The sequence below is a fragment of the Paramisgurnus dabryanus genome, chromosome 8, assembly GCF_030506205.2.
Source record: "Paramisgurnus dabryanus chromosome 8, PD_genome_1.1, whole genome shotgun sequence".
Classification (NCBI taxonomy): Eukaryota; Metazoa; Chordata; class Actinopteri; order Cypriniformes; family Cobitidae; genus Paramisgurnus; species Paramisgurnus dabryanus.
The window spans coordinates 22,471,493-22,494,671 of record NC_133344.1 but is presented as its reverse complement, the minus strand read 5'-3'; the positions used below and the strand labels follow the sequence as shown (position 1 = coordinate 22,494,671).

General features: G+C 37.4%; 1 protein-coding gene across 1 annotated transcript; it reads left to right on the top strand.

The window, feature by feature from the left end:
- The first annotated feature begins 6,904 nt into the window (after nt 1-6,904).
- tbx4 (T-box transcription factor 4) lies at nt 6,905-22,866 on the top strand. Its single transcript, XM_065280142.1, has 8 exons — nt 6,905-7,048; nt 7,381-7,475; nt 16,325-16,444; nt 17,987-18,134; nt 21,219-21,371; nt 21,461-21,549; nt 21,620-21,855; nt 21,955-22,866. Exons 1-8 carry the CDS (start codon nt 6,905-6,907, stop codon nt 22,602-22,604), a joined length of 1,635 nt encoding a protein of 544 aa, XP_065136214.1. The 3' UTR covers nt 22,605-22,866.
- The last annotated feature ends 313 nt before the right edge of the window (nt 22,867-23,179 follow it).

Genomic DNA, 23,179 nt, shown 5'->3' with positions numbered 1-23,179 from the left:
TTGACATAAAGAATCATATAATAATATAAAATATAATAATAATGACTACAATAATAATAATAATAATAATTATTATTATATTTATTAAGTTATATATAATAAGTTATATTTTTCATTAAGTACTTTTTTTAGCTGACTTAACATGAATAAACTATACCCTAACTGTAAAAAAAAATTTTGTAAACAAGGGGTGTTACATTTGTAAAACTATGTGTTAATATCCTAACTATTAATAGAGTAAATAAAAGGTCTAAACTTTAAAACTGTTAAAGCATAACCTCCACCCAATAATACATATTTTAAGTCTGGATTTAATACCATGATAACTGAGAAGACACAATAATCTAGCCTGTTAAAAGCTAAGATGGCGTATTTTAAGTCGTAAATAAATGTCGTTAAATTGAAAATGTATAACGGGGAGCGTTTTAAGGGTGAATATTTCGCTAAATTGGATAAAAAAAATGTTTCACCCTAATTTTTTAAACAATGGGTACTACTGATCTACAAAAGATGTTTTTAGAGGTACAAGCCAGTATACAGAACGACGTGGAAATATTTAATTTTACAATCAGAGTAACAAGGTGAAAATTGACGGATCATAATGTTATGAATTATTTATAGGCTATCTAATGTAAGCACTGAGGTTTCTATCCACATTATTTTGAATGGGGTCCGTTTAACGTCAATATTTAATGTAAGACAAGTAAATATAAAAAAAGTTCCGTTTGGAAGTAAAGCATCAAATGTAATGTGTGAGATTTGAGAGCATCGCTCAATTCGGCAACACCCTGTCCTCAGTAGGCTACATAAGCTAGCCCTACTCCTGTTCCTAATTTCAAGACCACGTGATGGTGGGAGTGAGTGAAGTTTAAATTCCCTTTCAGAAAGGCAGCTCAATTCATCCCCTATAAAAAAATCATCCCTTTTATAGCGACATCTTATATGCCACGCTAAGGTATAACTTGAAAATAGGCAAGAACGCGCCCATCTTGAACGAGTCACATCCTGAAGTTCACACACACTGAAGGTGCATCGAGACCACTGAGGTGGAGGTAAGACTCATTATTTTCAATCACGTGCGATTATGGTAAAACACGGGGCTGCTCGAAAAAAGTTATTCTAGCAAGCTAGTATTTCTAGCTTAAAATATAATTTATCAAGATTTTTTTTGTCTTCACAGCCATAGGCCTCGGTTAGTAGGGAGCCCTCCTAACAGTTATCTTGGTGTAAAAATGGCAAACATTTTCATTCTAATCTATAGCAAATCACTGATCTTATTATGGGTCGCAGTAAAGATAGTTAGACTAGAATCGCTTAGGCTATTAATTTTAAGTGCAAGCCCCCAATAAAGTTTTGAAATGTACTGAAAGTAAACTTCTGGTTTACCAGCATTGTAATATTATATTTCAATTATTTATTTAATAATGTTTTGACTTATCTAACGCATTGGGCCTTTACGTCAAACATAAGCCGACATTCTGGCGAATTTATTTTAATGGTATAAATCGCATCCTTTTGCTGCGCATTTTTGCGTTATGAGATATGGGTAAATTATTTACTAACAGGCGTATTTTGTTGAAAGAGTCTTACTAAATGGTCACAAATGTTCTAGATGCTACAATGCAAAACAATTTCTTAAGAATAAAAAATGCAATTGGCTTGAACTGCAAAAATACTTTTCATCTGTTTTCAAAAACAATTATTTTATTAGATTTTTATTTAGATTAATTATTAGATTATTCTTATTATTATTTCGTTGTTTTAATTTAGTGCAAAAAAAGAAAATGTTTTATACAATGCTACGAGATTTAGCCTAATTATACAATCAACCTAAAACTTAAGATAAAAATCAAAAACGTGCACGGTGCCTTTTGAAAAAAAAAAAACATGTTAGGGTAATAATTCAGTGGATATTATGAATAAAATATATAGCACATGTTTTGCCCGAATTGACATTAGTAGATAATAAAAAACAACAACAAACGATAAACTCGCAGTTTCATCACACTTCACTCAACAAGTCTTCGAAAAATCCACTTGACCCATGACTGAGGCCTTTCTCCTGACACCGAAAAAAACATCCCTCCCCATTCTTCCGTTAAATCTTATCAGCCAAATTGATCAGATAACATGACCTGTTTGGAAAATAACAATTGTGAGAATGATAAACAGCTTAAAGGCGGACATATTCTGGCTGTTGTCATTTATTTGATCCTGTCACCAGTAGATATAAGTCAAAAACACCACGGCCCTCAAACGTATCCAGGTGATTTATTGATCTTTCAGCTTTATGCTTCGACCCATTTACTTTAAAACCGCAACCATATTTCACTGGAAATGCTTAAACATTTAAACAAAATTCTTAGCAGATTTCAAATTCAAACACGCCTGCTTATAAGACCACAACAAACTGGAGGGGAAAACGAAAATTTAAACAGTGAAACTGATAGAAAACGTATGGAATAAAACAAACACATATTACATTGTTATAGACGGGAATTACACTTATCCGCACGAGCAGCAAATATTATATTAGTGTTGTGTATTTTTGGACATAAAAACTGAAAAATCACAATACGTCAAATATTATTAATAAAGATTTTTGTATCCTAGATATTTTAAATAATATTAAGTAGCTGCATTTTAAACTAGCAATAGAAACGTTTGTTAATAACTTAAAATTAATCTACCAAATATTATTTCAAGAAACGAGGGAGAGTGAAGGATGTCATGTTTTACTAATAAAACACTCTTAAAAATAAAGGTGCTAAAACGGTTCTCTGCATCAGTGCTATGGGGGAATCGTTTTTTAGCTCCCAAAATAACTTTTAACTCAAAGGTTCTTACAAGAACCATTTTTGCCCATCTCCTTCTTACTTTAATAATAGTTATAGTAGTCTTTAGAACCTTTTTCCATTACTCTATGTGACAGCAAGGTTCTGTGGATGTTAAAAGTTCTTTATGGAACCAACCACCTTTGAGAAACCTTTTAGTACCGTTTATTTTTAAGAATCAACTTGGTTTCCTGTGAGAAGACCTTTCGTTTGGAGTAGGCTGTAGTGAATCTCAACACTGCGCATCTGGTTGTTTCGGGTTTGCAGTTATTGAGAGCAACGTCAGCGATGAGGCACTGGGGGGAAGGAGGGAATTAGCCAAGATATTCACCCCTGTCTTTTCAACATATCAAATCTGCGGATACTCTGTTTCCACGCACTGAGTTCCTCCGTATGCCGCTGCAACGAGTATTCTCCGGTTTTGCCACAAAGGTACCGGCGCTATTTGAACGGTAGCAGCTCTTTCATCTCACGATCAGATACAGGGGATGCTGAGCAGTGCACTGAACTGAACGACACTTCATGCTGTAATGTCGCTTTGGACAGATGGTTGCGGTTTGGAATGATATGGAGGATTTCACATCATAATATTGTTTTATGAGGTAACATTGAATTTGTTCTCAGTAGGTCATATACAGCTGCTTTAAAAACCTTGTATCGAAATGAACGTCACTTAAGTACTCTTAAGATGCACAGAGGGGTGGTAATGCGATTAGACGTTGTTGATCTTTATCCTGCTAAATGAACTGTTTATAAGTAAAACACAGCAGCCTATCTGAATACTATCTTGACATTCTATGCAAATAAGTAAGGTGTATTTTAAATACTACAAATTCAGGTTCATAACATAGGCTATTTTATATGTTACTGTAGCTAAAACTGGGTGTGGGTTTTTTTATTGTCTTAAGGAAAAACAAGAGCATGGGCCATTAAAACGTTTTTGTTTTTGCAGGGAATACATGCGTTGAATGTGATTTAAATATAAAAAAGCACATTTATATTTTCACCTACTGAAGTTTAAATTAATCGCTGGAAAGAACAGGATGTTATATATATTTTTATATATTTTATAATGCGCATTTACAGCATCTTTGATGTTGTTCGTTTCTTAATCCCAGACAGGGATGACGTAGACATAAAGGCCCTACAGCATCATCTCAATTCACTGGAAAAGCAACAGCACATTGCTTGAAAATAATTAAATTATCAAAATATTTATATGAAAACATGCGAAATAAAAAAATAAGAAAATTACATTATAGACTAGTGTCGGTAGTCAACGAAATAGAGCAAGATAATGTGGCGATACAATTATAAAGTAAAAGAACACAAACATTTACAATCGCCATATTTTAAAATTGAAATATTGTTAAAAAATTAATGAATTCAAGTCTAATTTTTTTTAGTTATTCAAACAATTAAATCAAGAAAAACAATTATAGAAAATTTAGCCATTATGTATTAAACAAACGAATTTTAAAACATTTCAGCACATACAATTAATTTCCACTTCTCTAACTGCACTCTCTATACTACATCTAAAACCCAACCCACACAAAAAAAATACAATGATTAGTACAAAAAACAAGACTTATACTTGTAATCAGAAAGTTATTTTCTACACTGTAGTTCATAATCATAATCCAAAACAACTGAAAAGGAATTTGCAAATATGTAATCATTGTATATCTCAGTTGTATTAGATGTGTATTCAGTTATATTAGAATTTATGTGAAATCCAAATCCTATTTGTTTTCCAGCTCTAAAGGCCTGTAAACCTAAAGTACACCTGAACAGTGCCATAACAGTCCTAGCTTTTTTCAAATCTATACCACGATGGTGCAAAAATAGTGACAGAATTCCTGCAGTGAAAGGAAAAGTTTACATATTAGTAATTTTTAAGAAGGATCCCTCTACTCACATTAGAAAAACCTAATGCTGGGTCCTGTTAGAAGTCAACCAGACTGTTTTCTTTAAAATAGTCATTGTACCCAGTCGGAAACAGAAAAAATGGCGGAAAAGATGCTGGGCTGCTATGACAACAGGCATCCAAGTTGTTTAACATAGCTACCTGAAACAGCTTCAGGGTTTCAAAAGAAATTTCCATGGTAAATGCTGCCCTCAAAAAGATGGTCAATATACCTCCTTTGAGGTCATCCTCAAAATGACTTTATTTATTTTATTTTCTACATTTAAGAAAAAGGGATATACTTAAACTTGCCCACCATTTAACATTTTAGACAACATGGCTCTGGAAATAGCAAACCAACAGCAGTGTTCATAGAGGAGAATCTGCCAGGAATAGTTTAGCGGATTATATGTCTGGGGTGACAGCGATGTAAACAGAGCTCTCGCTCACTGGACTTAGTTAAACAGTGTAAGTGAAAGGCACATTTTAGTCGAGGGTTGTCCAGGGTTGACTTTCTGTAGCCTCATGGTGCCTGTCAGACTTTATCTTTATTGGCTTTGGCAAACGTCTGGCCAAGTTTACACGAAATCTCGCTCTTCTCCTTTTATCTGAAGGGTACACACTCACATTGTTTACATGCGTAAGATTAGGAGTGTGTGGGAGGGAGCGGCTTTCACCATGAGAGTAGTTTGGTGTCTGCCATGTACACAAGCAGCAATACAGCGGTACTGTAATATGCTCATGGCGAGCTGAGTCTTTCTTGTGATGTCTGAGCATGAGCAGTGAAGGGCGTGAGAGCGGGGCTAAGTTGGTGACCTTGCTTAATGGAATCAGCAGTGTTTAGCACCCTTCCATAAAACTGAGGTACCCAAATGCTGGAAGTGTAAATATTTAATCTTGCAATACTTTAGAACAAACGGATCTCGACCCTTTCCTTGAAATTAATTGGTCGGGTCATGTTATGAGATGACAGACTTTCCCCCCTCAAATGTAAATGTTAATGTAGATTATTTCTCATATTTTGCAGCCCAAAATATGTTGGTGTATATAATCAATTATAAAGTGTATATAATCAATTACAGTAGACTTTGAAAGTACAAAGAGCAACAAAGGCATGTATGGTATTTTCATGATCTATATATTTATAGTCCCTTCTCAGCTTGTATTAAATTTAAAGCAAGCTTAGAAGATTTCTTTTTTTCAGCTTGTTTTTATCACAGTGTCTCTTTTTTATAGTATTAAATATTAATTAATAAAAAATAACTAATGTTTAAGAGAGATCTTGAATGGGATTAGTTATATCATTTTATTATTTAAAATGAGTGGTTCATAGTAGAATGCATGTCCTGTATGTATAATGTGTGTAAATATCTGGCTATACTTTATTTTCATATTACATAATGTAAGAAAGCAGGCAAAAACACGCACATCAATATCAACTGGGTTCTCGACCAAAAAACAAGTGGAAAATATTTCAATGCCAAGTCGGCAACACCAAAGCTCCAAAAGTATCAAAAGGTTTGTTATTAAAAAAGCTATCGCATAGTATTGGTGACGTTTCGAGCACGCAGGCTCTTCATCAGACATCTGATGAAGAGCCTGCGTGCTCGAAACGTCACTACTAACGCAATAGCTTTTTTAATAATAATCCTTTTGATACTTTTGCCAACTTTGCATTTAAATATATTACATAATTTATAAATTACAATTTGAAAAAATGTATTTATCAAATAAAATAAAATTGATCAAACTTATGAAAATAAGTAACAAATGTTATTGTGTTCTAATCGTAATTTCAGGTTTATTGCATATAACATTTTATTTTTTTGCTGTTAAAATGTCTTAAAATATAATTTCAGACATTTTTTATGCATTCGTGTGTACACTGTAAAAAATACAGACAAAAATGTCAACTTTTCACAAGCCAAAACTTAAAATAGTAGGTTAAATTGCCAAATTAGGTTAAGTTCAAAAATTGAAAAATGAATGCTGCTTTTTTACAGTGTTATTATTTAAGCTAGAAAAAGTATTTTCTGTTTTGAAATAAGTGAATAAATGTTTTTCTTTTGTCAGTTTTTCAAATATATTTTATGTGATAAACCTCTTCATTTGATACATAAGACGCTTATCCTAAAACATTTTTTTTTCAATATTTATAGAAATGCTACAGGAGAAGGCCTCAACTGTGGCTGATGAAAGCATGACTGTGGCCCGGTCCAGTGGCCACTCCGAGCTAACCAGTGATTCTTCACATCTGGGTCTGCCTACAACTCCCAGCATTCCCCAGAACAATGAGTCTGACCAGGTAGTCAATGAGTTGCAATCTTATTAATGACTCCTGAATTGTTTAGAATGGCAAGTCTGTTTATGAGACGTAACATAGGGAGATATAGAGGTTAAATATGAAATTTTTGATAAAAAGAGATAATTTTGTTCACAATTTTTATTATTTATTATAATTAAAATAACACATTATAGGAATTTGGAATCTTTGGAATGCTGAATGCCAAAGGCATATTTTATCAAAATGAGAACTAGAACTGGATAATTTTTTCAACATTTTTTATTTAAGTAGTTTTCTTTCTTACATACACTACTTCAACCAAATTATTTTTATTTTTGTATGTGTACCCTTAGAACATTGAAAACATCAAAGTGGTTCTTCATGACAGAGACATGTGGAAGAAGTTTCATGAGGCTGGAACAGAGATGATCATTACCAAAGCAGGCAGGTAAGAACAACGCCAGTTCCATAAGCCAGTCTTCAAAGATTTACACTAGACATATTGAGAGAAACTGCCCTACTGAAAAGAGCTAAAACTGGTTGCTGGTATTAGCTGGTCTAAGGTGGAAGTCCCAAGTTTAAAAAGGACCACTTCTGGTTTTAGCTGGTGTAGCAAGCAGGTTTTATAGTGGTTTTAAACATGTTTTAGCTGCATGGTCTTTGCTGGAAAGCTTGGCCAGCTTGGCTAAGATATTTCAACCTGATCTCACAAGAAATCGTACATATTTTACGAGTTGGCTAATTCTTATCAATTCATACAAAGTTAATCGTGCAAAATCGTACAATTCTCATAAAAAAAACTATAACGAAACCGAACCCCTAACACCGCACCTAACCCCAACATCAAAGGGGTCAAGGCAAATCGTACCATAACTTACGAATGTGGTCGTATGAATTAATATGAATTAGCCAACTCGTAATATATATATATATAAATTCTTGTGAGATAGCGTTGGATGTTTGGGCTGGTCTTAGCTGGTTTAAGATGGAAGTAGCTGGTTTTTGTTGGTCCTCCCAGACTGGCAAAACTGGTCTTCCAGCCTGGTCAAGCTGGTTGTTCAGCTGGTTTTGGGTGGTGAGTCAGCTGGTCTCCCAGCCGATCAGGTTTTGGGTGGTCTTTTCAGTGGCTGGTTTAGCAAAAGCAAAAATATGGTTAAAAAAGGTACAAAAGCAGAGTACCTCAGTAGTACATATTGGTTCCAAATGCATATCTGTACCTTAGAACCTTTTAAAGTGTACTGTCCCAGTTACAGCTTTTACATTTATTTCTGAGAGTCGTATCTGAAATTAAATTCTTAACACAAAGCTCATGAAATGCTGAAAGTGCAAAGTTTTTGGTAGGATGTTTCTAAAGTCCTATGCTACAAAAGTAAAGCAATGTTAAATTCCTGCGCATACAAATATCTAATTGGAAACACAAACGCCTGGCCGGTGTATTAGATTTAATGTGCCCTATGGATTAAGAGGAGGACCCTGGATATTAAGCAGAGAATGAGTCAATGGTTTCTGCCAGTCTTAGCAAGTAGTTTCTCAGGGCTTCTCAGTGGAAAATGCAAAAGGTCACCACAATTTTTCTTTAATGCTGTAACATTGTGAGAGATGGGCTTCCCCCTGTCTAACTGATAAAGTGCTCCAAGAATCCTTAAACCCTTTGAAGAGCTAAGCAATGTTTAGTCGCACAGCTGCACACAGAACAGGAGACTGTACTTCCATGTAGCTTCAACGGCAGATGGGCTCATTTCATTTTACATACTTTAGTGTATAATGGACACCAGGCTCTGTTAAAGATGCTCAATATGTCAATCGAGCTATGAAGCAGGAAGAACGTTTCACCGTTTTATTTTATTTTCTGGGGAGGACATGACTTGTAGGACATTAGGCAGCCATTCACCGAACTGTAAATCTTGGGAAAACTCGCCAGGTTTCTTCACGATGGCTCCCATTACACGAAATTGAAGCCAATTTCATGCGATGATTCTCATCGTGGTCTTGTGTTACATAGCGGGCTTGAGCCATGTCAGCACGGTCTATGCGGTTTGACAGTGTAGGTTTTCACTAAAGAAGAGTACACCGTTATATAAAACATTTATCTCTGTAAAACTGTGAAAAATAAAATAAAAACTTGAATAAATAACTGAAAACACACTACCAATGTGGTGCCAAGTCCAGATCACTGATTTTTTCAAGAATGTGCATTTAAAACCAATTATTTGATTATTACATAAAGTGTACCATAGAAAATCATTATAAAAACAAGAAAATACAAGCTGCGTGATAGTAGATGTAAGGCACAAATCAGAGGCTGTAACGTCCAAATTGTCCCAATTTAAATTCTACAATTTTGAAGCCTTTCTGTCAGTTCATCTGTAGCTTCCATGCCTCAAGAATTGAAGCTCTGGCTTTATTTGATTAATTATTAACAAAAAAAAAAAAAAGTGATTTATTTTGTAAACAATGTGCAACGATTCTGCAGCCATATGAGTACCGCTACAGGCTATTCAGAGAAAGTGGGTCATACACAGCAGTGGTTCATCTGTGTGCATTACAGACACTGTGCGAGAAAATCAGCACAGCTGAACTCTACTACATCTCCAGTAAAGCCCACGCAATTGGCTTGTTATTGAGCATTCACGACTGTGGCCCGATACTAAACATGACTATTGAAAGCGGCCGGCTGGTGTGAACTGTATACAGCCTGTCAGAGTGAACATCAGCTAGGCTGATGAGAGAAACACGTCGCTCTGTTCGATGGAGTCTCCCAGGCCCTAAAAGACCCCTCTTGCTTTATCATCCAGCTTCTTTTGATCTAAGGACTGCTGCAGGATCAGCAGATAGCATGAATCATTGACAGAGCAGGCGCAAGAGCGCTAAAAGAAACAGCTGGCATTATATGCATGCTGACACCGAGATGATACACTTTCAAACTCTCCATTTCTCATAGCTCACACATATACACTCAAGTGCAGAGGCCAAATTACCACCCAATCTGACCTGTAAACACAGCGCTTTTCACTAAGATTACAATCTAAAATACACCGTAGGCATACTACCATGGCTCTTATGATAATCCCTGCATCCAGATTTGCATGCTATCGATCCTAAATAGTATTTGTAATTAGAATAAGTTTGTCCCAAATCGTACAGTATATGTTCTGGATGATCTATTATTTTTCGAAGTGCAGATCCATGCACAATCCAATGGCAGATATTGCCTAAAATTTACTGTAAGAAGGGATTTAGTGATGCTACAGGAGTTACTAAATTAAATGATGCTTTACTGAATTACAAAATAACATTATATATAGGCTACAGTAAGAGGCTTAGATTAAGCCAGGGTAAGGCCTTAGTTAAATAATGACATTAGTAGCTCTTATAAATATGGCCTGGAAAAAACAGTACTGGTGTGCATTTTGAGACCAAACAATGGAGCTGATATATTTTAAAATATGTTTGGGCAGTGGTTCTCAAACTTTTTCAACGTGCAGTCCCCCTTGTCTACAGCTAAGGTTTCGTTTTGTACTCTTACAGGTTTGCAAAACAAAATACAATGTTGTGCCGTTTGAGGACATTAATGTACATTAATTGTTTATTAAGGGTACACAATAAGCCCTTAGGGTATAATATTGTACCTCAAATGGCAACATTTGAAACGGAACAATGAATAAAGAAAAGCTTCATGCAATCTACAGATTTGACATATTGAGAAACAATATTCACAGCAAAGCAGCATATTCCCATGCCTAGTACAACACTACAACGTGACCTAAAACAACAGAAAACACTGTGTAAGGCCCTGTTAGACATGCCATGTGATCTACTGTGAGAGGCATTATGTAAAAGTGTTGCATAAATGGACAGAGCATTACATATCCCCATCATCCATGTGTATCTTAGAGTATTAGATTTTCGCTTAAACATTAAATAGATCTTTTTCCTCTAATATATATATATATATATATATATATATATATATATATATATATATATATATATATATATATATATATATATATATATATATATATATATACTGCAAAAAAAGTAGTAGAAATATCTAAAAATTCTTAAATCAAGATGTATTTTCTTGATGAGCAAAATGACCTAAGAAAATAATACTAGTTTTTAGACAAAAAAATATACAGTTTAAGTGAATTTATGCTTAAAACAAGCAAAAATATCTGCCAATGGGGTGAGAAAATTTTACTTGAACTAAGTGTTTAAGAAAAAAGAAATCTTACTTCACAATTTTTTTTCAACCCCACTGGCAGATAATTTTGCTTGTTTTAAGGACAATTTTACTTAAATTGTATATTATTTGTCTTAAAACTAGACTTATTTACTTAGGTCGTTTTGCTCATCAAGAAAAAACACCTTAATTTAAGAATTTTTTAGATATTTCTATTAAAAACAAGACAAAAATACCAAGTAAGTCATTTTTTGCAGTGTATATATATTTCCTCTTAAACTATATCTTCTCAACACAATTTATGCTTTTTTGATAATTTTATGTATTTATTAGATAATTATGTTTTCTAATGTTTTAAGTACAACATAGTATTTTAAAGCTCCCGTTCTCTCTTTTTTTACGTTTTGATTGTGTTTACAGTGCACAATATAAAGTGTTCATGTAGGTGCGAGCAAAAATTTGCCATTTTTGGGTGTGTCCTTAAAAATGCAAATGAGCTGATCTCTGTGAAAATTAGGGTGGAAACTAGCGAAAGACACTTGCGTCGCGCATTGCGCTGCATTGCGCCAGGTGTAAGATAGAGCCCATAGTGTTAAGTGTTGGGTTCCATTAAAGTCCATTAAAATTTGAAAAATCCTGGAATGTTTCCTCAAAAAACATAATTTCTTCTCGACCGAACAAAGAAAGACATCAACATTTTGGATGACATGGTGGTGAGTAAATTATCTGGATTTTTTTTAAGAAAATGGACTAATCCTTTAAACATGGAAAAAGTCAAATTTTCATGATATGTCCCATTTAATGTTTATGACTGTACAATGCTTGTAACAACATTGCAATCAAAAGCAAAAGTTATGGAAAAAAGTTTTTGCCACAGAAAACAGTATTATCAGAGCATAGCTTGGTGAACAAGTTGATGGCTTAAGGCACCTTTTTAGCAATCCTTTACCCAGAATGATTTACATGATTGGATTGCAGGCCTGGCCCAGATAGAGCTCGCTGCCCTGAGCTCTCCCACTGGGTATTAGTGCTTTAAGGGCCTTCTTACATTTTGGAGGCCTCTGAAGTTCTGCATTTGCACATGTAATGAAATGATTTAGCACAGGGCACATTTATTTGCAATAAATAAATTTACGAGTGCTAGTGGAACCATTTAGAAAGCCTCAAAAACGTGATGCTCTGCAGTGTTATTCTTGGGGGAGTAGGGTGTGCATGACATGCTGGAATTGTGGATCTGTTATTGAAAAGACCTTTCATTAACAAGAAAAAGCATTCAGTTTATAAGGGGGCTTGATCTTTCTGCAACTTTGTGGATGAGATAAAAAAAGAGCCTGTATATCTTATGAAGAAGAGGTCACTGGAGGTAGCTCCATTGATGTGTTTTACGACCACGTCTGCTATATTAGCATATTCTGTCTGTCATCTCGGTATTTGAGCAAAATGAGTTCCCACATTTTACATAGCTGCTCTTTTAAAACAGAATCAATCTTCAAATGTATATATCTGCCTGAAAGCAAATCAGTACCAGGTACAGAACACGGTCCCATATATGGGGATGCTGAGGATAACAGATCTATTTTATACTCAACCTTTTATGAATTTTTAAATTATAGCCATTGATAGTAGACCGTATGTTCAAGTGAGCCATGTCTGTGGTGTTGGCAGAGGTTGTCTTGGGATGCTGGAGTTCTCAGCTTTCTTGGAGATGAACTAATCTGTCTTAAAAAACAGGTTAAGCTGTTATCCGATCACTAATCGTGAACTTATCCTTCCAAAACAATCACTTCCCCTGATTCTCTTGCACATAAGGCCTGTTTAAACCCTTGAAAGAGCCGATAAGACCGTCTCATCCATGCTTATCGTCAGCGCAGAGCTGTTGCTCACGCACCCCTGCCTACAGTAAGTCCAATTTTCATTAGGTCATTTGAAGGAAAATCTGCTACTGTAATCAGTAATGAAGACAACTTTGAGTGACTGAATGCACACATGAGACAAGTCTGACCTCAGCAAGGGCAAAGCGTATTAACAACTGCTTTTTAAGGTTAACTGAAATGCATTTGAGATCAAGTTTACATAAAATAACATAGGCAGTCATAGCCTAGTGGTTAGTGAGTTGGGCTTGTAACCCGAGAGTTGTCGGTTCGAGTCTTAAGGTTGCGACTGAGGTGCACCTGTTCCCCATTGCTCCTGGGCACTGTAGGGATAGCCACATTCCAAGTATGGGTTACCATATATTCGCCAATACTTCACTTCTGTTATGTTTATAAATACATAAATAATATGTAACGAACCAAGCACATAAAAGTTTAAAGTCATCTATTTTTATTATTACCAGTGTTGGGGAAAGTTACTTTTAAAAGTAATGCATTACAATATTAAGTTACTCCCCATAAAAGTAACTAATTGCATTACTTAGTTACTTTTCATCAGTGCTTTAAGTGGCCCAAAAGAGGTGCCGGTACTCTCTCTTTTTTTTTTTTGCTGACTCAACTCCTTTTTTGAAGGGGTTTTATATTCAGCAGTCAACAGACGACCTTGTAAAAAATAACAAATCCTTTTATAAGTTTGTGGATTTGCTTGAGCTAGAAATAGCTACTGAACATAAATAAAATATGCAAAAGGATTTTGAAAAAATACCATTATAAAGGAAAGAGCTACTGTAGAGATATGTGAGTAAAATTTGGCATGGTTAAATGCTAAAACTAGTTTTTCAGATAGAAAGAGCTTGGGAAAAAAAACTTTAAAATGACACCAAGACCATGTCTATGGGTTCAAGAATGACAAAATACTGGCCATTTGAAACTCGAAAGTCCTTTATTTTGTCCCATTGTTTTCCATTTTGCGGGTGGTAAAACTACTGTGCACGTCGTTCAAATTCATTGAAATTTCGTTCACTTGTAGTTTAGCAATTAAACTAAATGTATATTACAATTTCAAGAATGTTTTCTGCACATCGCCTGAGGAAATCCGAAGTTGCGTCGAGGGGAACCAAATGATAGCCGCGACAGCGGAGATTATCACATACAGTACCTACAAAAGGGTATTGGAGAAAGCTTTGCGTCTGACCTGCAGCTATCATTCTGGCTTGGTGGGATGTCAGTCAGCGAGTCCTCTGATTCTGACCTTGTTCTTTTACTACTCAGAGTCTACAAGGAGGGCATAGGATATTAAGTGTTCATTGTATTTTCATTTTAACCGAGCAGATATGGTTGCGCGTTTCACACACAAACACACACCTCTCCAGTCCAGAGCACGTTGACACTGACTGACCGACGCATGCGCTATTAACTTGTAAACGCAAGGGTGTATGGGTAATGTAGTCTCAGTCTCTGCTCTCGGTGGGACGAATTAGGAAGCGTACATTAAGGGCACTCTGAAAAGCCGCAGCGCAGCCAAAGGATTAAATTAAACCTCTGTTTTTAAACAGATGTGCAAATGAGCATTCCGGTACACTAAAAGCACGTTCTGGGCGCACGGAGAGGTGGTGGTACGCTCAAGAGCTATTTTTGGAAGTGGCGGTACTGAGTACCGGGGCGTTCCGGCCCACTTAAAGCACTGCTTTTCATGGAACGTAATGTTTACGTTACTTTTAAGTAACTTTTGCGTGACTTTTCTTACTTGGTTGAGGCTTGATCTCTTTCAGGCCTTGCAGGTGTTTTTTATGATCGCAAAAATGTCAAACTCTGGCCTGCTATCTCCGTTTCTGACTCAAACGGTTCCGTCTCAGGCGCACAGAGTACGTTATTCTACGTTAATATGTTCAGTTTAAATCAGTAAATTATTTAATTTTAAATTTTATTAATTAAAGGTATAGCGAAAGATGTTCCCAATTTTTTTTAAAGAACCACCCCTCCACTTTTAAAAAAACATTCACATGCGCAACACTGTACCTGCTCCCGAGAGGGAACGCCTATTGACGTGTGCACGAGAGAGCATGCACAAGCCTCTTCTCTTCGCTCTTTTTACAAGTTGCTGCCGGCATGGCTCATACATTGAGATGTTTACAGTGTCTGCGCAGTTTGTGACTTGTGCCAGGTCTAGCATCGCTAATCATAGCTTACATCAAGTTTTACTAGCAGTGATTTTAAATGGATTTCTCCAAATAGCATGACAAACTTTACCTGTCGAGTAGAAACTTCGTGACTGAGGCATCAGTGGAAAGCCCAGCCTGTGTTAAATATTCTTCCAAAAACACTGGTCTTGTTTCTTTCTTCAGCGCCTTTCTTTTCTTGTCATACAATTCATAAACACTTTTTCTTTTGCGACCCTCAGACATTTTGACTAAATACGGTGAGAACATGAGCTTCAATGACACCTGAAAGTGCGCGTGCGCAGAAACCGAACCTAGGGACGAGCACATACGATGGCCTTACGTAAACATATCATAAGAATGATTGACAAATGGGATGACCAATAGTCTTGATGATCCACCCGGAAAAAGAAAATATTCCGCTATACCTTTAAACTGAAAAGTAACTTGAATTACTTTTTAAAAAAAGTAACTCAAATATTAATCTGTACATTTATAAAGTAATGCGTTACTTCAGTGGTTCTCAAACTGGGGGCCGGGGCCCCCAGGGGGGCTGCGAGATGGTGCCAGGGTGCCCCAGGTTTATGACATTTTATAACATACATTAATTCAAATCATAAATTCTGTCTAATTATACCTAAACAAAATAAGGCTACCTAACCAACAACACTTATTTGTATACTTTACTATGTTTTGTCTAATCAAAATATTACATTTTAGAACAAATTTGTAATAAATTTTCTTTGGGGCGCCGCGAAGGAATGCACTGTACCCGAGGGGGGCCTCAAGCTGAAAAAGTTTGAGAACCAATATGTTACTTTACTCGTTACTTCAGAAAAGTAATATAATTACTTAATATGCTTTACTTTTAATGCATTACCCCCAACACTGATAATTACTGTATGTTCCTGGAGCTCAACTGGTAAAGCATTGCATTAGAAATGCATAGGTTTTGGGTTTGATTCTGACAGAACACACATGCTGATAAAATACTTTGAATGCACTGTGAGTCGCTTTGGATAAAAGTGTCTGGATAAATGTAAATTTACAGCTCTGATACCTTCATTTTCACTCAATTTAGGCGGATGTTCCCCAGTTACAAAGTGAAAGTTACAGGGATGAACCCAAAGACCAAATACATCCTTTTAACGGACATTGTTCCAGCTGATGACCATCGGTACAAGTTTTGTGACAACAAGTGGTGAGTTTGACATCCCTTTGTCAATTTAAAATAACTGGATACTGTGAAATAGGGACAATATTTGGGTCTTGAAATTTGTTTGAGTCTTCTGTGATTCTGATGTTTAAAGATACTCAAGAGTCGTCTACAGTTATTTAGTTTAAAGATACCAGGAGCTTTTTGTGATTCATTTGTTTAAAGATACTCTGTAGTTTAAATGGTCTGTAGTTTAAAAAATGCAGGGCGCTACTGTGATTGGTTGCTATGAGGCAGCTGGTCTCCACTGACATAAAGTAGCTGCAGTATGAATAGACATAAATCAGCATATTCATAATCCACTGTCTCATCTATTTATGGTTTCAAGTGAATGGTTAACAGATGCTGCAATTCATACTAAATCAGCAGTACACACAGTAAAATATTTGATTAAAAAAGTTATTATTTAGTATTTGATTAACTTTATATTACTGACAAACTATAAATGTTATTGAGTGAACTCGATATTTAGTAACTGTTAATAAAATAATACAATTTGTTAATAGTTTCATTTCAGCCCATCATATATCACATATTTTGGTATAATATGATCATTCATTAAACTAAGCAAACATATTACACATGCAGATATTTTAAAGACATTTATTTGCAGTCAACATCAGAGCAGTTTATGCAATGCTTGCTCTGGCTGTAGAGTGTCATTAGCACACAGTTAATTACTATAGGCCACAGCAGGAAATCTGTCAAAACCAATGGGCTTTAAACAGCTGGGTGATGCATGTTGTCCTCTTTGTGACCCTGCGCCTCTAGTAATGCCACTAGATATTGGCACTGTCTGCCAAATGCAACTAACTGGCACTACAAAGAAATCATATCAAAGCTCATTTCCAGAATGAAAAAGAAACAAACAAGAAAGCAAATCTCAAACTGTCACGAAAACCAGTATTTTATGAGCATTTTTCAAAATCTGTTGGATGGGGTGGATTTCCACCATTTGCCAGCATTGGTTCTGGAAAACCTCAGCGACACCTTTGACGCACACAATTAGCAGTGATGTTATGGTAAAAGCAGCCATCCCAAGTCTTTGGGAATAACTCATATAATGCCATGGACATAACCACTCATGCTCTGTCATTAATGTACAGATGTTCTGCATAAAGCAAGCCTTTTGTGAAAGTGACTCTGAAAAATAGCATTCCATTAAAAAAGCAGAATGACTGTGGCACGAAGTCAAGAGGTGCCGGAAAGCATGTACAGTAGGGCTACGTGGCTTATGGCTATAAGACTGGAGCCAAAAGAATCACAAAATGATGCCATACAACGGCAGCACAGGCAATCCTACCTGAAGCACCTGGCATTTAAGTGCCTTTCTCAAGAGATAAATGTTGATGCTTATGACTCACTCCTTTGTGGGGAACAAACTAAACAAGCAAACAGGCAGTTCCTAACACACTTGAGTCTTTACCACTAAACAACAACTCTTAGAGTAAGCTACAGGTTTTGTATTTTCGCAAATATTGCTGATGTTATAAAACTGTTAAATTGCTCTCTCACTCTTTACTATAGGATGGTAGCTGGTAAAGCAGAACCTGCGATGCCTGGAAGACTCTACGTCCACCCAGACTCTCCAGCGACCGGAGCCCACTGGATGAGACAGCTGGTCTCGTTTCAAAAGCTGAAGCTCACAAACAATCACCTTGATCCATTTGGACATGTGAGTGTTCAAATACAAATCCCTTTTCACAAATGTAAAACAACTTCTTATATAATCAAATTCTAAGCTTTTGACAAATTTAAGATTATGGTGGGGAAAAGTAAGAGATTGATGCAGACTAGGATTGAAATTTAAAATTTTATTTTAATTAAGAAAAAATGAAAATATTAAATGTACATAAATATTTAGACCCTTTACGCAGTGCCTAGTTGATGTACCTATGGCAGCAATTACAGGCTTGAGTCTTTTTGGGAATGACGCAATAAGCTTCGTACACCTGGATTTGGGGAATTTCTGCCATTCTTCTTTGCAAATCCTCTCAAGCTTGGTCAGGTTGTATGGGGACTGTCAGTGGACAGCTATTATCAGGTCTCACTAGAGATGTTCGATAGGGTTCAAGTCAGGGCTTTGGCTGGGCCACTTTAGGACATTCACATAGTTGTCCCTAAGTCACTTCTGTGTTGTCTTGGCTGTGTGCTTAGGATCATCGTCCTGTTGGGAGGTAAACCTTCGGCCCAGTTTAAGGTCCTAAAGCTCATAAAGCATAAGGATATTTCTGTACTTCGCTCTATTCAGCTTTCCCTCAACCCGGACCAGTCTCCCAGTCCCTGCTTCTGAAAAACACACTCACAGCATGATGCAACCACCATGCTTCACTGTTGGGATGGTACTGGGCAGGTGATGAGCGGTGCCTGGTTACCTCCAGACATAACATTTAGAATTGAGGTCAAACAGTTCAATTTTGGTTTTTATCAAACTAGAGAATCTAGAATCTAGTGTTTTGCAGAGAAGCCCAGATCAATGAAAGACTGCAGTTCTTTGAAAAGAAAACTTTGTCCCATCTCCACACAGAATCTCTGGTGCTCAGTCAGAGTTACCATCCGGTTCTTGGTCACCTCTCTTAAGGCCCTCCTCCCCGGATTGCTCAGGTTGTCCATGTGACCACCTCTTGAACCTCATTCCCCACATTTTGGTTCCAGAAAATACCTGTAAAATTGGCAGACAAGCTTCTGTGTGAACGCAAACACGTCCCGTAAATCTTCTGGGAGGAATCCCGGAAAGAGGACCTAGTAACATTGCCATAAGATACCCGGAAAACCCTCAGTGTGATCAAGATGCAGAAAACAATGCCGTAATGGGCGTGTCATAGTGAGGACGTGCATGTCATCACAACAATAAAATTATTGTTCAGCTCTTTATAACGAGAGATTTAATCTTATCCTAAACAAAAATGCATGCGAGTGGTTTCTGGAAAGAGAAATAAAAATAATAAGCAAACTTCAGACACTGCGGAGAAGAAAGTGCAGGACTTAAAACACGTCACATGTCTTTCCGGACAGATTCCGGCAAATCATTGGCATTGTAAATGAACAAAAAAACAAACAATCCCGGAAAAATCCTGGGTGCATTTTTCATGTACCTGTATTTTCCGGAATGTCTGTCTGAAAAGGGCTTTGGTTGTGCCAAACTTCCATTTGAGAATTATGGAGGCCAGTGTGCTCCTGGGAAGGTTTAGTGCAGCAGACATTTTTTATAGCCTTCCTCAGATCTGTACCTTGTAAAAAAAATTGTATCTCTGAGCTCTGCAGGCAGTTCCTTTTACATCATGGTTTTGTTTTTGTGTTTGTTTTTTTTCTATATATTTTTTTTTTAATAAATGTACAGACATTTATAAAATTCTGTTTTCAATTTGAAGATAACATTTTGTCAAAACAAAATTGAAAACATTGAAGGGGGTCTGAATATTTTTTGAATGCACAGTATGTAAAATGATTGAATGAAGGTGAAGAAGGGCTTTAGTATGCTTACTATAATTATGGTATGGGTCATCTCCAAAGAGAAGGAGAGAATAAAACAGTGAGTCTGAGCGAGAACTGAGGAGTCCAACCGAGGCTATCCACATCTATCCAAAAGGACCATGTGGACCTGGCTTGTCTAGGGTGATCACATCAGAATCAAGCTCATTAGGTTCATAACCTGTCAGAATGACACAAAGTTGGCCTGTCAGGATTAGTTGAATGCCTAGGAAGTGATAAGGGCGAGTAATGAGCCCGGCAAGAGGTTGCTAAGCTCGACTGACGCCCACAGCAGCGGGACACTGCGGCTAACTGAGAGCTCCGATGCAACCAGGCTAGCGTAAACCACACGTCACAGAAGCCCTGCCACACCACAACAATGTGAAATAAAGTCATCACTGCAGTGTGCCATTGGTCACATGATTAAATTCAGACGCCTTTGTTTTTGATGTTCTGCTGCAGTCACTTTTTATGCGGTTCGAGTTCATTACTGTTTCCACTACACCAAGCTTTTATTTCCTTTGCAACTACTACGCCACTGACCACACAGACACGCAACACCCAAAGGTATTTACAAGTTTTTACACTGAGTGCACAGGGCCATCCAGCTCACATATTTAACCCTCCAAAACATATCTTAGATCTTAAAAGTAAAGAGAGAGATAAAAGGCACCGGCCAGCCTCGGAGCCTGCACCGATCTGAGAAAGGTTCTTGATTAATACACTTAGACAGCAGACATGCATGTATCTGAATCACCAGTCCAGCGTGTATCACATGGTATTACCCCGAGACACCAGCCAGCCAACTAGGCAAAGGTCACATGTGTCAGCACTCAACCAATGAACCACCCAAACCATTCATTTGATTGTGGCTACCGTCTACGTGCACAAGCAATGTGGGGGTGGATGGTGGGGATTGACCCAGGCTTGGCCTCTGTGCACTATTGCTCCCGACTCCCCTTATAAAAGTGTGGTATATAGAGGATAGCATCTTCACTTTCTGTCTGAGAGTCGGCATAACAAAGGAAAATCCTTGATGCTCATTGGCCCTGACAGAACTGTGTTAGGTATGACCCTTACTAAACGCTTCACTAAACACACAGATGCAATGTGCGGACTGGTGCTAGTACTGTACAATCAGACACATATTCACAAAAGATGCAATTGGATTACTTGCATGCAACACAGCACAAAAAGCTCTTGACATATTTATTGATTCTGATGTGGTGGGTTAACCTTCTGTAAGTGATGTATTTGTATATCTATGTATGTGTTTTTCTCCTCACAGATCATTTTGAACTCCATGCACAAATACCAGCCCAGGCTACACATAGTGAAAGCTGATGAGAACAATGCCTTCGGTTCTAAAAACACGGCCTACTGCACTCATGTCTTCCACGAGACAGCTTTTATTTCGGTTACATCTTATCAGAACCATAAGGTACCAACAGAACCTATCTTAAGATACAGACATACAGTATTACAATAGTGTGGAACACTAACCCTATAATCTTATTATGTGTTTAATAGATCACACAGTTAAAAATCGAGAACAATCCGTTTGCCAAAGGTTTTCGTGGAAGCGATGAAGGTGATCTGCGTGTGTCCAGACTTCAAGGGTAAGACTTTTATTTAAAATATAGTACATCATATACAGATATATTACTGATAAAGAGTCCATTTTTCTAGGAAAGATTACCCTGTGATTTCTAAGAACATGGTCCGACAGCGGCTTATCTCATCACATGGCCATCTGTCAGGAAAACTGGGTGCAGGTGTGCTTAGTAGCCATCCGCAGGTGGCTTCTCACTATCAGTATGACAGTGGAGTTTCCTTGCCAAACCCTGATTCCCAGGAATCGCTCTCCAACTCATTCCCGTCTAGCCGAGAATCAAGCCTTCTTTACCATTGCTTCAAGCATAGAGGTACAGTGCTATGACAACCACGTTATGCACTAATTACTTTTTTATTAAATTTGATTAGCTGTACATGATGTTTCATGATGAACCTTTCTCACTTTTAAGATAACACAAGACACTTGGAGCTGGGATGCAAACGACCCTATCTGGACACAGCAGCCCCTGCGGTTTCAGAAGACCACTACTTCCGCTCCCCTCCTTCCTACGAGCCACCCCTGCTGTCCCATACATATTGTAACGAGGCACTGGCTTCTAGAGAAGCATGCATGTATGGGGGAATAGAGGGAGAGGCGGGCGGTACAGTGGGTACGGATGATCTACCAGCCCCCTCCCTGAACTGCAACATGTGGGCATCGGTGCAGCCGTACCCTCGCTATGGCATGCAGACTGTCGAGGCCATGCAATACCAACCTTTCACTGCCCACTTCAGCAGCACAGCCACCGGTGCCTCCGTGGTTCCCCACCACTCTCTGTCCATGCAGCGGCCGCATCCGGCACCTGCTGACCTGGTCACTTTCGCCACACAGCGGGTACTGCCTTCCACACCGGCTTCATCATCGAATTCCCCCTCTTGCCCCGCCCCCCATGACAGAGCTGCACATTCTGCCCTGTACCACAGGAAGCCCGGGTCCCCGCTGTGTTCACAAAGGGATTACACAGCCTATCCAACCCACAGCCCCACTTCAACACGAGAAGCAACTTATCAGTACCAAACAGGATTGAGCAGTGTCGGACCCCACTGGACTGATAGCTAAGGAGAAACACTTGGACATCATTTGTATTTACAGTAGTCTTCTTCAATCGTTTGGAGCAATATATTCTCTCGGACTGCATTGAAAATTATTTTTGCATTATTTCCATACAGCTATGATGCTAAATTGTAAATCAAAGCCAAGCCATAATGTATTTAGCCTCATAGTATAGGATGACCACAATCTGTGGCAATTTATTTGTATTTATTTGAAATTGAGACATGACTTGTTGCAGGTGGCGAAGCCAGAGCACCTAATGCACTATTTTATTGACAGTAAAGATACTTTATATGCTATTCAGTTAAAACTTGTGTATTAAAGGGACACAACACTTTTTTTAAAAAAATACTAATTTTCCAGCTCCCCTAGAGTTAAACATTTGATTTTTACCGTTTTGGAATCCATTCAGCCAATCCCCAGTCTGGCGCTAGCACTTTTAGCATAGCTTAGCATAATCCATTGAATCTAATTAGACCATTATCATCGAGTTAAAAAATAACCAAAGTTGACCCTGCTGTAGTTACATCATGTACTAAGACCAAGGCAGATATGGCTAGGAACTATACTCTCATTCTGGC

What these genes read in the sequence shown, in the direction of transcription:
- tbx4 (XM_065280142.1), top strand. Translation starts at nt 6,905, where the DNA reads ATGCTACAGGAGAAGGCCTCAACTGTGGCTGATGAAAGCATGACTGTG. An exon ending in AGAACAATGAGTCTGACCAG is followed by an intron (nt 7,049 to 7,380) that starts GTAGTCAATGAG and finishes GTGTACCCTTAG; the next exon opens with AACATTGAAAACATCAAAGT. An exon ending in AAGTTTTGTGACAACAAGTG is followed by an intron (nt 16,445 to 17,986) that starts GTGAGTTTGACA and finishes TCTTTACTATAG; the next exon opens with GATGGTAGCTGGTAAAGCAG.